The 17,406-nt window shown below is 34.5% G+C and overlaps 1 protein-coding gene across 1 annotated transcript; it reads left to right on the plus strand.

Annotated features, from left to right (window-relative positions):
* The first annotated feature begins 8,346 nt into the window (after positions 1-8,346).
* Positions 8,347-9,155, plus strand: LOC104887481 (dirigent protein 21). Its single transcript, XM_057393071.1, has 2 exons — positions 8,347-8,786; positions 8,839-9,155. Exons 1-2 carry the CDS (start codon positions 8,437-8,439, stop codon positions 9,050-9,052), a joined length of 564 nt encoding a protein of 187 aa, XP_057249054.1. The 5' UTR covers positions 8,347-8,436; the 3' UTR covers positions 9,053-9,155.
* The last annotated feature ends 8,251 nt before the right edge of the window (positions 9,156-17,406 follow it).

The following is a 17,406-nucleotide window of genomic DNA, read 5'->3' on the forward strand; positions in this document are numbered from 1 at the left end:
CACAATTAACATTTACCAATGTACAACGTGCCAATGATCAGTGTACAAGTTACATTTTTGTCAATGAACAATGAGGCAATGGTCAGTGTACAATCTAAGGCAATGATTGATAACATACAATCAACAAGTAGAATATCAATGTACAAGCGCTTACATGTCAGTACTAGGTGGAGTTGTTTCTGTTTCAGTAGTAGGTTGCCAGCCATTGTACATCAAACTTTCAACAATGATAGATTTTGCAACTAACAATCTACATTCATATTTAAATCATCCTATAATACAATGATATGGGGCCAATTTGTGCACTTACTTGTCAGCAGAGGTGGAACCTATGGCAAGAATATGTTCCTTCTCAGTGGAAACAGGGTTGTAATTTATAGGCAATTTAGTGGGCAACATTAAAGAGTGGACATCAAAGTTTATACAATGTACATGAACCGCAAAGCATGAGATCATATTTATAAAGTACAAACAAGTGAATAAAAATGTACATTGCATTTCACACAACGTACAACAGTTGAGGAAATAGTGTACTTACTTCTCAGCTGTGGTGGAATCAGAAGCATTGGTAGGATCTGTTTGCTTGTCAGTAGAACCTGCTGTGGTGGACCTATCAATGTGGCAAAAACATTCCAACATGAACAGTAATGCCAACACAAATGTACAAGCTAGGAGGCTAGGACTAAAGATAAAAATGTACTTACTCTTCAGCAAGTACATGTGTGGGTCCTGTTTGCTGTTCAGTAGATTCTGTTGTGGTGGGACCTATTGGAGGGTTGTCATTGTACATTGGCATTTAGTTATTGAACAACAAAACAGTCAAGAATGTACAAGCAAGCAACATAGTTCAATTTTCCCATAGAGTACAGGTTCTACTAATGTACAACTAGTCAATAAGAGTAATAACAGGGGTGGGTTCTGCTTACTTATCAGTATAAAAGAATGTACATTGGACATCACACAGTGTACAACATTGTCATTGTACATTGGTCATTTAGTTATTTAACAACAATACAGTCAAGACTGTACAAACACATAGTTCATAGTTTTGCAATAAAAGGCTGATGTACAATAACTAAGCAAGTGTCCCATTGTACCTTCAAGTTAAATGTACAAGAAATAAATTGTCTTCCAATGTACAATCAATTTGGCATAATGTACATTAAATAAGGACATGTCCCATAATTCATAGTTTTGCGATAAAAGGCTGATTTTTCGATAAGTTTTGCAATGTACAATCAATTTGGCATAGTGTACAATAACTAAGCAAGTGTCCGATTGTACTTTCAAGTGAAATGTACAATTAATTTGGCATAATGTAGATCAAATAAGGACATGTCCCATTGTACATAACGGCTTGAATAAAGAACAACCAAGTTTCAGTAATGTACAAGTAGTTATAATTCAGTGTACAATGATTTGATTAACATATTTCATAGAAATTGGTACCAGTTTATATCAAAATGGATCATGCAACCTATCAAATTACCAATATCAAAATCCACCATGGAAGAAGAACGGACATGCGAAGTACAATTCGCATCACATAATGAACATTATTGCAAAAATTGGACATGCGATAGTGATAAATACTCAATTTTTTTCATCCGCCCAAAAATTGTAAAAGTAAGCAACAAAATTGTTCAATTACAGACATGCGAAGTACAATTCGCATCACACAATGAACAACCAAAATTGCAAAATTTTTATCAATGAACAACCAAAATTACAGACATGCGAAGTACCATAAAACAATTTTTTTTCAATGTATGTACAACAATCTACAGTGATCAGTACTCACTTTCTTCACCAAAATTTAAATACGAAAATTGCAAAATTAAAGAAACGAAATTGTAGAAACTTACATAATATCTTCACCCATATTTAGTTGTGGAGATGGAGGAATGATTGTGAGAGGTGTGGGCAAGGAAGTTTTTTCGCCTACCTTGGTTGACGTGGTTTTCTTGTCTGCGGTGGTTGTCGTCGTTGTTTTGGATTTTTTTTCTCGCTACTGTCCATAAACGCTAGAGCACAATGTTGTGGAATGGTGCAATCGAATTTTTCTGATGGTAGTTGGAGATTTCTGGTGTGAATTGCAAGAAGTATTCGGGTTTTTTTGGTGAGAATTGCGGTGGTGGTGAGAGAAAATGTAGAGAGAGAAATTGGTAGAGTGAGAAAAATGGTAGAGAGAGAAAGTGATGAATGAAATATGGAGGTTGAGTGTGAAAATTAGAAATATGATGAACAATATATGGGGCGACGTGATTTGCAGTTGACATCAAATCAGTTATTAATTGGTGAACAGTCACGGTCAAATCAGTTGCTTTTTTAAACTTTCCCATGTACATTTCTGAACTGATACCATGTACATTATTCTTCAGGCCTTTACGAAAAGCCTGCGTTTTATTCTATTTATTGTGCGTTTTGGACAAGGTATAGGATGCTCATACTACACCTTGGTGTATAATCTACTAATTGTCTTTTTAGAAGCTCTTATTCTTTCTTTTATTTATGACAAATTGTAAAAACTTCAGCTTTTTAATTATTAGTTTGTTATAAATAATATGAAAGACCTTTTTAGTGTCGTCTAAGGCGACCCATAATGGTTTATTAATTTTTAAAAAAAAAATAAATCTCACATATAGAATCGAATCTTAGATATTAGGTGACTTCCATAATTGTATACATGTCGCCTCAAAAGGGAGACTCTAAAACTCCAAATAGTTTTAGAGTTAGTAGATTTAGACTCACCTCTTAGGCGACACTAAAGACAATTTGGACGCGAATCGCAAAGGTGGTTTTGTAGTAGTAAATGAGCTTTCAGGGGTAACACCAGTCTAAATAATTCTTAAAAGAACAATTAGGGGAAATCATGATTCAATTGATGCTAAAGAAAATATTTAGGGATAATATGAGTTTCATTATTACTGAAAATTACTTTTAGGAGAAACCTAGATTTCATTATTGCTAAAAAGAAGTTTTGAAAACCGTCAGTTCATTATAAATAAATTTTTTTTTAGGGCAAACCTAAATTTCACTGAAGTTATAAAAAAATTAGAGACAACCATTATTTCGTTAATGCTAAAAACAACTTTTTCGGGCAACATAAATTTTCTGATGCTAAAGAAAAAGTTTTGGAGGCAATCTTTATTTCATTGATGCTAAAATTATTTTTAGAGGCAGAAATATATTTTTCTGATGCTAAAAATAAGTTCTAGAGACAACCATTATTTCATTGATGCTAAACAGTACTTTTAGGGGCAACCTAAATTTCACTGATGCTAAAAAGAACTTTTAAAGGCAACCAAAATTAACTAATGCTAAAAAACACTTTTAGAGGCTACAAAAAAATTGGTTGCCTCAAGGTGTTGCCTCTATAGGCAAATTTTATTGTAGTGAATGATCCTATAAAGTATAGATCGATCTAACTACTGAGAGTAAAAAAAAAAAACAAGGGTTTTTGAGTAAGTTGGGCATAAGCGGAGGAAAGAGGAAGTAATAAAATAATTAATGACCTTAAATATTGGTCTAACCATTGATTTTGCTCTGAGTATAAATCACAAGCAATAGTCAAAGTCATATATGTAAATAGTGTTGATAATCAAATTGAGTCGTCTGGAAAAAAAGGAGGAAGTATTATTAACATAAAAATATTTTAAATTTTTTAACATTCTCAATACCCTCTCGCAGGAAAATCCCCTGCAACCCCTCCTTCCCTGAGAGTGTGTCCTGTGTGAAGATTACGTTATGCGTTGCTGGACTTGCTGCTCCACGTTATTATCGTGAACATAATGCTCAAGTCTCTCAACACTCAACGCGACAACGCCAATCATGAAATTATTGAATCATTGGGTCACATAGTGATGGTTTGATTTAATGAATAAAGTTTGCGATTCCAATAATTATTGATACAAATTTTTTATAATACATCGTTGCAGGACGGAGTACCTCTTTATCTAGGGCGCCTAGCTTCTGGTAGGATTATAAATACTATAAGCGGAATTTCATGAATCAATATTCATAAGTACTTAAAATAGGATTTCATGCATATACAATCAAGGATCACCTAATAGTTTAGAGTTAATCTTTGATGTATGATTTTTTTCAAAGTTCGTCAAGATCCGGAGATAGAACCGCAACTGTGATTCCTCTACTTGGTCCACCAATCTAGATAACACTCCACCAATGCTAATTGAAAGGAAGAATGACTCTTCTTTTCTTGGAATTAATATTATGTGACTTTAAAAGTGAGAGAAAGGAGGAGAGAGAAAATATTGAGAGAAAAACTAACTAACTATATAGTTTTTGTGTTCCTCACCTAATTATAGGAAATAATTAGGTTAGGAAACCCTCCCCAACTACTCCTCTTGGCCGGCCATCCTAGAGTCCCATGTGGGCTCTAGGTCTTTTGTTTTGTTAATACAAATTGATTTAAGTATGATCTTGTAGGATCCATGTAATTGGGCTTCGAGTTTATTATTTACTAACTCGAAGTTATATAGCATTCTCTAGCAAGACGTAAATACGACTCAATTATATGAATTTATTATCTTCATAATATGATTCATGTTATATTTAGTAATTGCATTAGGGTCGAGGACATAATTATTTAACTTCCTTGTATTGATCCATATGAATCTTATTGCTAAGATTTAAAAAGAATTATAAATATTAAGCCTCATAAAATATAGTCTGAAAGAGAGCTCAAGAGCATAAAACAAATGATTTGGACAAGCAAAGCATACACAGGAGTAATCAAGTGACTGGTGTGCTCTCATTATTCATAAATACCTTTGCTTAGACTGCAATCTATAAGAATTATATATAATCTGCTATAATGCTCTGTGCTGCAGCTCGCTTTGGGATTTACTTTCTTTGTGGGATGGGACATGGGAGAACGTTGATTATCTATAGTTGTATTTGCAGTTGTGTTTGCGTACTTAGAGTGATGCTCAACCACTTACAAATACTAATGGGGTGCACCAAAAAATAAAAAACAAATACTAATGGGGTTAAGGTGGTCTTTTCACGCAGGGCCGTCTTGAATATTTATGGGGTCCTGTTGTATAATAAAAATTGGACCTTTTTTCCCTTAATGAGAGAAAAGGACTATAATTTTTCATAACAAGTAGCGAGAATCAATACTAATTGATGGATTGATTTATTATTGATATTATGAAAAAGTATTGATGACAATACTAAAGTTAAAGATATGGAAGGTTGTATTTTGGTGAAAGAGATTGAGAAAGATGATTGGAGATAGCGTGAATTATGGAGTTCGGAGATGAAGATTTGTAATGTTTGCCGTTAATACAAAGCGTGATATTTTTCAAATTGGGCCGTTTGAAATAAATGAACTGGGGTCTATGCAGAGGGGCTCTTTGTACACCCGCAACTCAACTCTGTTTTCACGCACATGTGCAGTAAAATGTCAGTAACATAAACTTATCTAGAGTGTGTTCTCTTTACCTTAAATAATAATTTTTTAGGTCCAATAATATAAGTTCAGATTAATTATGATTAGGTCTAATATAACACTCAAAATAATTTCCAATAAGATCAAACAGGTCTAATAAGTTCAATCCAAATAAATTTATATTTTTTGAGGTGAACGAAACGCACACGTAGTAACTCTAGAAGTACTAACTAAATATTTTTTGTGCGAGCAAAGCATACACAGGAGTAATCAAGTCACTGGTGTGCTCTCATTATTCATTTACACCTTTGCTTAGACTGCAATCTGTACGAATTATAAATATTCTTCTATAATGCTCTGTGCTGCAGCTTTGGATTTACTTTCTTTGTGGGATTGGACATGGGAGAACGTTGATTACTTATAACTGTATTTGCATTTGTTAGTAACATAAACTTATTTAAAGTGTCTTTTCTTCACCTTAAAATAATAAGTTTTTAGATCCAATAAGTTCAGATTAAGTCTGATCAGATTTAAACATAACACTCAAAATAAGTTTCAATAAGGTCAAGCAGGTCTAAGAAGTTCATATTTTTTCAGGTGAACAAAACGCACTCGTGGTAACTCTAGAAGTACTAACTAAATCTTTTTTGTTCAAATAAAATACTACCTCTTACATAGTACTTTTTGGTGATATTACAAGTGTTTGTTTTGAAATATGTCTATAAACATTTTCATTAAAAATCATATCCTAAAAACGATAGCAGTAAATAATTTAATACCTTTTCCAAAATGATCAAGGATTTGTAATTGTTTACAAATTTTATCAAGTTTGAAGTGTAAATTTTTAGGTAGTAATTTAGAGAGCATCTAAAACTAAGACCTTCCACACAGATGTTTTTTTTCCACATTTGTCACATAAATGAGCAAATGTAGATGTACAAATATAAAATGTACAAGAAAGTAGTGAAAGGAGCACTATGGAAACGACTTTAAATTTGAAGGCACCTTATTAGAACTATTTGATTTTTTATTTATCTCATACAATATTATGTGGAAAGGATAGGAGTTAGTTCAAGTGGGTAGAGCTAGGGGTGTTAACGAGCCGAACCGAGACCGAACATACCCAGGCTCGGCTCGGCTCGAGAATGAATGAGTTCGAGCTCGGCTCGTCTCGAGCTTGAAACGAACAAAACCAGGCTCGACTCGGCTCGAAGTTCGGCTCGAAGCTTGGCTCGTGAAATTAAAATTTTAAAAATTGAAAGAAAATTTAGCTTAACATTATCCAAGACTTTAGATATAGCCCAATGTTTTGCCAAACTTTTTATAAGTATGAATGTCAGGCTAATTTTCATTAAATAATGCAAGCCCAACAACCATATATTCTACTCCTATCTATACCCCATCTATAATACAAGAGGTCCCTTATTACTCTTGCTTTCTCCCCGATGTGGGACTTTTAAAATCCCAACAATGGAACTCACTTAGGCTCTATAGTGAGCAGCGAGAAAAAGAAAAAATGGGTGCTTTAGATTTTTCTATCATGCGCCTTTTATAGTTGGAGATATGAAGTTTTGGTTTTGCCTCATCGATATGGGACTTATAAACCTTAGCTAAATAAGCTCAACATTATGTTTTGTCAAACTCTTTATAATTATGGATGTTAGGCTAATTTTCATTAAATATGACAAGCCCAACAACCATCCATTGTACTCCTATCTATGCATGCTCATATAATACAAAAGGTCCCTTGTTACTCTTGCTTCCTCCCCAATGTGGGACTTTCAAAATCCCAACAAAGGAACCCACTTAGGCTCTACAACGAGCACCAAGAAGAGATGGGTGTAGTTGTTTTCCATATCATGCACATTTTATATTTGGAGATGTAAAATTTTGCTTTTGTCTCACCGATGTGGGACTTATAAAACTTAACTAAATAATTCACAAACACTGTGCATTATTCCTCATATTCCCAATATGGGTAGAAGAAAGGTGATAAATTATATATAATAAAAGAATTAATTTTATGCTAATCCAAGTTTCTAGGCTTTGCATATTTATTAATTGTCCAACATTATAAAATAAGACAAATCAAACAAGAATTATAATGAACTTAAAGGGTAATAAGATTATATAGGGAAAACAAAGTTGGTGTTTACTTTTTCTATCGATGTGGGACAATACTTTTTTACATAAAGCCTATCTTAAAATATTTTACGAACATGTTTGCGAACTTTCGAGCCGAACTCTACTAGGCTCAGGCTCGGCTCGCTAAGGTCACGAGCCGATCTCGAACTCGAGTCGAGCCCTCCCGAGCCGAGCTTTGACCGAGCTTTGACCGAGCCGAGCTCGAACAGTTTGCGAGCCACCCTGGCTCATTAACACCCCTAGGTAGAGCGCTCCCCCTTGGCCCTGAGGTTAGGGGTTCGATCCTTACCCTCAGCATTATGCTGGGGTATTTCCTTAACATGTTATGCATGATTATCAGCTAATGTGTTGGTGTTTCCTACATGCTAGTAGCCTTGTAAAAATTAATCATTGTTATGTTAGATAATAGTTGTATTTGCCAGGGATGCTTGGATTGAAGGTATGAGTTGGAGGAGTAATAGTAGTCAAACCACCTTAATAAATGAAAAATGAAGGTGACGTAAGATGGTTATAAGCGAATGACGTGTATTGTTATGAATTGTAATGATAGGGAAAGGAAGAAGAAATTTACTCTCATTTATTTATTTTTCTTCTCACCAAAAGTAAATTATCCACTTTATCACCAATTCTTCACTTTCATAATCATGTCTAACCACTACAATTTAATTGGATCATTATTACCTCTTTAATAATTTAATCTCAATCCAAGTGTATTGTCCAAAGTCCGAAATAACTCACCATACTCACATGAATATTTAAAGACATGTGTTCATGACAATTCTTTATAAATCATCTATTTAGCTATTATATATACCCTTGAAATTTTCTTTTTAAGATAGATCACAAGCATCACAAAACATTAAAAAAGAACTCCCATGACTTCTAAGTTTCCCAATATTTGCTCTTGTTTGTTCCTAGTGTTGTTCTATCTCATAAGCCTCGCCAATGGGCAATTCTACTCAGATGAACACCCTCTTTCGACATCCGAAATCCGGGTCGAAAAAATGACCCATCTGCACTTCTTCTTCCATGACATTGTAAGTGGCAAACACCCATCCGCAGTCCAAATAGCCACCCCAAAAACCTTGTCTAAAAACGGTTTCGGAGTAACAAATATGGCAGATGACCGGTTAACGGTCGAGGCGAATACGAGGTCCGAGGTCATAGGACGGGCACAAGGGATGTATGGCCTTGCCTCGCAGAATGAGATTGCATTGTTAATGGTTATGAACTATGTGTTTTTTTTTTTTTTTTTGGTGAAATTTTTTTTTGGTGAAAATGAACTATGTGTTTACTAAAGGGAAATATAATGGGAGTAGCATAGCTATTGTTGGAAGGAATCCTCCCTTGCAAGATGTTAGGGAGATGCCTATTGTTGGAGGAACTGGGCTTTTTCGTTTTGCTCGTGGATATGCTTTGGCCCATACTGTTTGGTCCAACCCAGAACATGATGCCATTGTGGAGTATCATGTTTATGTCTATCACTTTTGAAATTTAATTAATGTATGCTAATATATGGCATTATTGAAGTGTTATTATTTAAAAGGAAGTTTGGTGTAACTTTTCCAATGTTTATCTCATCACTATTATATATGGAAATCCTTAATCAAGAATGTCTTGGCCTAGTGATTAAAATTGAAGTGTTGTGAATAATTTGTCATAGGTTCGAATTCTCCTCCCTTTTTTTATACTTTATATTCCTTCGTGGCTCATATGAATAAATAATATATATATATATATATATATATATATATATATATATAATATATATATATATATATATATATATATATATATATACAGGGGTAGGATCCGCTGAAAACAGCTCTTAATCTGAAAACTGAAAACAAGGTTACTTTTAGCCCCTTTAGGGTAACTTTTAACACTTTTCGGGTAACTTTTGTCAGTTTTGGGGTAACTTTATTATATTAAGGGTAGTTCTATATATTTCAAGAGTAACTTTATTTATTATAAGAGTACACTATTACCACTTTTAGGGTAACTTTTACCATTTTTAGGACAACTTTTTAGATTTTAAGGGTAACTTATTTTAACTTTGATTATAGTTAAACAAACCTATGTAGGATTCGAACCTACATCGTTGTGTCTTACACAATGTTTTGCCAATTGGGCTAATAGGCTGTATGAATTTCGCCAAATATATGTTAGTGAGAGGGGGTAACAAATAGCTTTAAAACAACAACTAATAACAATACTTTGGAAACTGATAAAAACAGAGTATGCTACACCATAATGAATAAGATAAAAATAACAGAGAGAACACGAAAAGTAAAAAGTAGACAATACCACATGAAACGAAAGATTATGAAAAATTTTACACAGACCAGCCACAAGTCTCCCATCCTCGACGAAAGGCTGAAGCAAATAAAGCAAGTGAAGCATATGAAAGAATAAAATGATGATTTTGTTCAATACATAGTTACAACCTACAATCATCTACAAACAAGGAAGAGTTCATCGCCCATTAGTTTCTGTGTACAATAATCAGAACCTTCTCAATGTGCAATGACATAGTAACACATCAGTACGAGTGTACACCAGCACGTTAGCAGAACATAAGAGAAATATTGTTAATTAATTTAACCTCCAAACATTCCCCCCTTGAATATGCATAGCTACAAAAATCAACATAGGAGCCGGCAGAACATGAAATTTCAACAAATTTGGGAAGAATATGATAAACATAAAGAAGAATCACACAAAAAATTTCAGATGAACATGAAAGAAAATCGCAACTGAGCGTAAAACCCTAGAAAAATTGGGGAAAAAAACTCAACTAGAGCAAAATTGAGTGAAATTCGATTTGCAAATGTGAAAAATGAAAAGATTAAACAAATTCTTACCCGAATTTCAAATCATTGAAGGATTAACATTGATTGAAGGTGAGAATTGAGAGCGTGAAAATCGACATTTCAGAAGAGAGAAATCACGTAATTGAGAGATGAGGAATAAGAGAGAGAAAATCAGGTGGGAGAAAATAAATTTTTGGACACGCGACGTGGCTAAATCGTGGCCATCTGTGTGTGTGTGTGTGTGTGTGTGTGTGTGTGTGTGTTTGTGTGTGTGCGCGTGCGTGCGTGCGTGCGTGCGTGTGTGTGTGTGTTATATGATTCATATAAGACAGATCAAATATATTAAACCAATATTGAACTAAGGACATGTTGTCTTCACCTTAACTTGTATGAATTAACTGAACTTATAAGGACCGATTGAAGAATAACCCTGACTTCACTTTATTTTTAAAACTTGATTGGATATGATCAACCTTGTTTATATAATGATAGCAATCTGAAACTTAATTTAAGATGCAAAGAACACACTCTAAGACACTTATTCCACGTTTCATATTACCGACTGTAATCAAAATCAAAATCTTATGTAGCTGCAAGACTGACATATAGACCAGGCTATGATTATTTATAATTAGATTTTATATTTTATTTAAAGCGAAAACGATTTTAGAAATAGAATTTTCTCGCATGATCTATCTTTTCATATGTTATTATATCATATAGATGTCCTTACAAAACGTTTCATATTACCGACTATAATCGAAATCAAAATCTTATGTAGCTGCAAGACTGACATATAGACCAGGCTACGATTATTTATAATTAGATTTGATATTTTATTTAAAGCTAAAACGATTTTAGAAATAGAATTTTCTCGTATGATCTATCTTTTCACATGTTATTATATCATATAGATGTCCTTACAAACATCTTCATTGAGAAAATCAGTTGCTTCATTTGATAGCTAGGTTATTCATTTACAATTTGTTGATTCACCTTTAGCAAATGTCTTGTATATTTCAACTCAATTTATGTTAATAGAGGAAAAAAAATCTATAATTATCGAATCAAAATATGTCTCTTTAATTAATTGAAAAAACTCCTTCACTCTATTTTTATGAAGAATATGTATTTAGATTAAAAGTTTAAACCCTTACAAATTTTAAACTTAACTCCCTATACTTAAAGATAAGGTTTTAAAATAATAAAAGACGGCATATTAATTGACTCTTAAAACCCAACACATTTTTTAAGATTTACATGTATAAAATTATGGTGCTGATTAAAAAAAAATCTAACTCATAGTCAAAGCAATGGTTTTGAAGTTCTTTCATATCACAAATCATTATTAATACACAATCATTAGTGCTCTCTACTAACTGGTCAAAAAAGGTTATACTATTCGGATTATTGAATAAATTAGAACAATCTTGAACACAATTTCAACCAATCCTGAACACAATCTCATTAGTAGTTTTGAGATAACCCAGAAAAGCTAAGAAAAAATAATTACTAAATTATATAAGTATTGTTTTCACAATTATCAAGTAAAAACTCATACTTCGCCTTTCTTAATTATAATGATTAGGTCTAAATTCAAATTTAGATTTTTATTATGAGAATATAATTTCATATATTAACTTTTACCGCTTAGGAAGATGTTATGGTTAAAATAGTTAAGATTTATAATATTGATTTTTTATATAGATCCACTAACTGTTTTATTTGTGGCAAAAATATTTTAATGCTAACGGTGATTGATTGAATAAATAAATGCTTGATTGATATCTTGGTAACGAATAATTAAGTCACTAATCCCTCTGTCACTCATATGTCCAAGTCTCATGTGCCATAGAAGTATTGTTTCTCGGAATTTCTATATTATATATTCGTCCATTTGAAATCAATCAAAAAAGCCCTTTACTTTTGAAATACGTTTCAATAGAAATCCAAACTTTTTTATATGACATATCCGGTTCAGTACTTAACAAGAAAAATTTTACCAATTAATTTGTTTTGGATAAAAAACTACCTATTTACAAAAAAGAAAGCTCGTCGACGCCATGTTGAAATTGTGTCATATCCTCCTCCTAAATTTCAGACAACGCAACAACAGTTGAACCTAAGAGAGTAGAACCCTGTAAAACATACTTGACCCCCTTCAATACATGCTTTGAATCCTTGCAGACATACACAGCTCCACACCCACCTCTGAAACTGAACCCCTTACTGTCTAATAGACTAAGTGAAATCAGATTCTTGGTCATCTGTCGAATATGCCTAACATTATTCAAATTATACGCGAGCCCGATCGGACGACCTTGCCCGGTCGTAAGTTCGGTGAGGCGCCCGATCGGGCGACCTCTACACCAAACTGCTGACATAATTTGTCTCGGGCCCGGTCGGGCGGTACTCCAAAACAGCAAATTCGACGCATTTCGTCGAACATATTCAAGGCATTAATGTTACAAATATTATATTATACTTAATTTACTACATATAAAATAAATGTACGTGGCTTTATATTGTCTTTATCTAAAGTTCCCCGTCCTCTTTCTCTCCTTCTCTCTCGGTGAATTTTACATAAATTAAGAGATATATGATGAATTTTTTAAAGTATAAATAGTAAAATACAAAATTACTCAATGATATATGGTAGGAAATTTGAAATATTTTGTATTTTTGTTGTACCATGACGTAGTTCTTGAAAAGTTATGTGATTTTTATGCTTGTTAAATTTTTTTATTAGACAACTTGTGAATATATAATTTGATAACTTTTATTTTTTGGCTAAGTCATTGCGTAAATTTTAAAAATGTATGCCCAAAGTGAAGCAACTTTGAAGATTATCTTTATCATACTTGCAATAAACCAAATTGAATGCCATTTTTTCTTATCATCTTCGCACTATATTGAAGTAAATATTTAAAAGAAAATTGTAATAAATATATAAAATCTTAGAGAGAGAAAGTTAAATGGTAGGAATAACTTCATTAATGTCTTCTTTAATGCCCCAAATCTCAATTAACGACGTGCATGGTAATTTGTTCATAATTAGGGTCCTCATTTCAAATTTGAAAGAAATTAGGGTTCCTGAAATTGAAATTTGCTCAGTGTTTGGATAGCGTAACCACAAAAGAATATGAAATTACCAATGCCTAGGTCGAGCTTGTTTTTCAGTTGGCCGGCTATAATGGTGTTTTCCGACTTGCCTTAGGTAGAAGACAACAACCATTTATCCGTAAAAATTCACATAGTAGTTGTGGTTAGTATTATAATATGGACAACACCTTACCATGAGCTGGTCACATCATAGTAATACTTACATCAAATGAGTTTACCATGTGGGCAGCCACATGTTGACAATGCCCAAACAAGTGGCCACCATTATAACTCCGTCAATATACAATTTAAGTACAGCATGTATAAGTTACATATTTGCTCGTGTGATGATTGAAGTTGCAGTGAATCAGGAATTTCCTGATCAATTGAACTTCATAAATGAGAAAGGAGTGGAGGTGGTGTATGAGATCAAGTATGAATGGAGACCTACCATTTGTGGTAATTGTAAGAAAGTGGACATACACAGGAAGACTGTAGGGATAAGGTGGACAGGTGAGTAGGAAGGTTTGGCAACAAAAACACCTGCTAAACAGATTATAAGTCCAGCACCTAGTAGAGTGGAGGAAAAAAATGATGTTGAGATGCAAGTGAAGGTTAAAGCTAAAGTGCAGGAGCCTCAGAGGGTAACTACACAAAATGCCTTTGAGATCCTAGATAGCTTACAGAATGAGGAGATCATGGTGGGAAACATTGATTGTGGAGCAAGAAAGAGTGAACAAGGGAGAGGGAGCTCTCCCCATGAAAATGGATAGCATTTTTTGTTGGAATGTCAGGGGCATCTCTAGTGTTAATAAGCAACTGGATGTCAAAAATTTGCTAAACACTAGAACCCTGGGATTAGTTAGTCTCATTGAGACTAAGGTCAAAGTTAATAAGATGGGAGACTTGTATAAAAGGCTTTTTAGTGGGTGGTGTTTTTGCTCCAACTCAGCATATCACCAAAATGGCAGAATTATTGTTGCTTGGAATGCACTATCCTTCCATGTCAACATTATAGCAATGTCAGCTCAAGTAATTCATTGTATGGTAGAAGGGGTGAGTAGTAAAACAAAATTCTACTGCACTTTTGTTTATGCCTTTAATTAGGCAGATAGAAGGGAGGGCCTATGGAGGGATCTGATGAATTTTGAAGCACAGATCCACTTACCATGGCTGGTGCTAGGAGATTTTAACTGTATGATGCATAGAGAAGAGAGAATGGGTGGAAATGTGAGAGAAGCAGAGCTGCTGCCTCTGAGAGAGTGTGCAGAGAGATGTGGGTTGAGTGATCTCAAATCTACTGGAGCTTACTACACCTGGAATAATAAACAGGAGGGAGAGGCCAGAGTCTTTAGTAAATTGGATAGGGCTCTTTGTAATGATAAATGGCTGGAGATGTTACCTAATTCTGAAGCTTGGTTCATGCCTGAAGGGCTGTTTGATCATGTCCCAATATTAGTGAGAGTACATAAGGAAATAGTGCAGGGGAACAAGCCTTTCAAATATTATCAGATGGGAGTAGAGCCCCTGATTTTCAAAGAAGAGTTAGTGATGCTTGTCCACAAATGTTACTGGCACTGCAATGTTCTGTGTAGTCCAAAATTGAAGCTGGTTAAGAAGGAAATGAAGCAGTTGAATAAAGATGGGTTTGCAAACATCCAAACTGCTGATACTCAGGCCCATGAAAAGCTACTGGAGTGTCAGAAGAAGCTCATGGAAAGAAATGAACTATGTACCAGAGAAATGGAAACAAAGGCAGCAGCTGAATATAGGAGAATTCATGAGAATTTTCTTTCATTCCTGAGACAAAAAGCAAAGGTAGAATTGATTGCTCATGGTGATGAAAATAGTGTTTTGTTTCACAAAGCTATCAAGCAAAGAAGACTTCACAATACCATTTATGGTATTCATGACAGCTCTGGAGTTTGGAGAGAAAATGAAAGAGTGAATGAGGCCTTCATTGAGTATTACAAGAAGCTACTGGGCACAGCAAAAGAGCATGAGACTAGAATAAGCCAGGAGATCATGGAAAGAGGCAAATTTCTTACTGAAGAGCATCAGAATAGCCTTCTGGAACCGGTGACAGGTGAAGAAATCAAAAAAGTGCTTTTTTCTATTCCTGGGGAAAAATCCCCTGGTCCTGATGGGTTTGGAACCCACTTCTTTAGAGACTCATGGCACATTGTGGGGAATGATGTAATTCAAGCAGTTAAAGAGTTTTTTCAGAATGGAAAACTCTTGAAAGAAGTCAATAACACTCTTATCACTTTAGTGCCTAAAGTGAAATGCCCAGGTCATGTCACTGAATACAGACCAATAGCATGCTGTAATGTGATATATAAAACTATCACTAAAGTTATATGCAACAGATTAAGCAAGATACTACCTGAGATCATTGCTGAGAACCAGGGAGCCTTTATCAAAGGAAGGTTTATTGCTCATAATGTGCTAATTTGTCAAGATATGGTGAAAGGGTATGGTAGGAGCAAGGCTAGTCCTAGCTGCATCATTAAGATGGACTTGAAGAAAGCTTATGATTCAGTTGACTGGAGTTTTATTGAAAGCTTACTCAAGGCCCTCAGGTTTCCTGATAAATTCACACAGCTGATTATGGAGTGTGTCAAATCATCTCACTATACCTTAGTGATCAATGGGAGTTGCTGTGGCTATTTTCCTGGAAAGAAGGGGCTGCGACAAGGTGATCCTATGTCACCTCTTCTGTTTGTAATTGGGATGGACTACTTGTCTAGAACATTGAAGATGATAGGGGAGAAAACTGATTTTCATTTTCACCCTAGATGCTCTGGAATTAAGCTAAACCATCTGAGTTTTGCTGATGATCTCATCCTGTGTAGTAAAGGTGAGTTCAAATCTGTTTACATGATGCTTCAAGGGTTCAAACACTTCTCTAGTGATCAGGTTTGGAGGTAAATGAAAAAAAAACAGAAGTTATACAGAGGCATGAAGGAAGAGAAGTTCAAAGAATCCTGAATGTTTCAGGTTTCACTAGGGAAAAATGCCTTTTAAGTACCTTGGGTCCCAATTAGTCACAAAAGATTGGGGGTGAAAGAGTGTATGGTGTTAGTGGAAAAGATGACAGCAAGGTGAGGTGCTGGAGTAGTAGAAATATTTCTTACCAGGGTAGATTGGTTTTAGTAAATGCTGTTTTACTAAGTATCAAGTGTACTGGGCTCAAATGTTTTGTTGCCAAAGAAGGTTATTCATGAAATTCAAATGGTTTGTAGAGATATCTTTGGACTGGAAATTATTTCAGTAGCAGGGGTGGCTATGTAGCTTGGGAGAAGGTTTGCAGACCTAAAAATGCTGGAGGCTTAGGGGTGAGGAATTTAGAGAGTTGGAATAAGGCTACTATGGGGAGATTTGCTTGGGCCTTGGCAACCAAAAAAGATAACCTCTGGATCAAGTGGGTGAATGAGCTTTATGTGAAGAATGAAAATTGGTGGGATTATAAACCTAATCAAGGTTGCAGCTGGTATTGGAAGAAAATTTGTGAAGTAAAAGATGAACTTAAAGGAAAACTCAGTGAAGCTGTGCTACAGAATATGAATGAATATTCTGTTAAGTCAATATATACTATATTGACAGGTGAATTTACCAAGATTCATTGGGATAAGTATGTATGGGAGAGAATGATTATCCCAAAACACAGATTCTTCCTATGGCTGATACAATTAGACAGGTTACAGACTACAAAGAGATTACATGACATGGGTGTTGCAACAACTGACCAATGCCTATCTGTGGAATGCATGAGGAGACTCAAAAGCATTTGTTCTTTGAGTGCAATTATAGCAAGCTATATTCAGAAGGATTGCTATATGGATGGGGATACAGCTGAGCAACATGACATGCAGTCAATAATACAGTGGATCAGCAGATGCAGTGAACCAAAATTTAAGAAACAAGTCT

This window comes from Beta vulgaris, chromosome 2 (assembly GCF_026745355.1).
Source record: "Beta vulgaris subsp. vulgaris cultivar EL10 chromosome 2, EL10.2, whole genome shotgun sequence".
NCBI lineage: Eukaryota > Viridiplantae > Streptophyta > Magnoliopsida > Caryophyllales > Amaranthaceae > Beta > Beta vulgaris.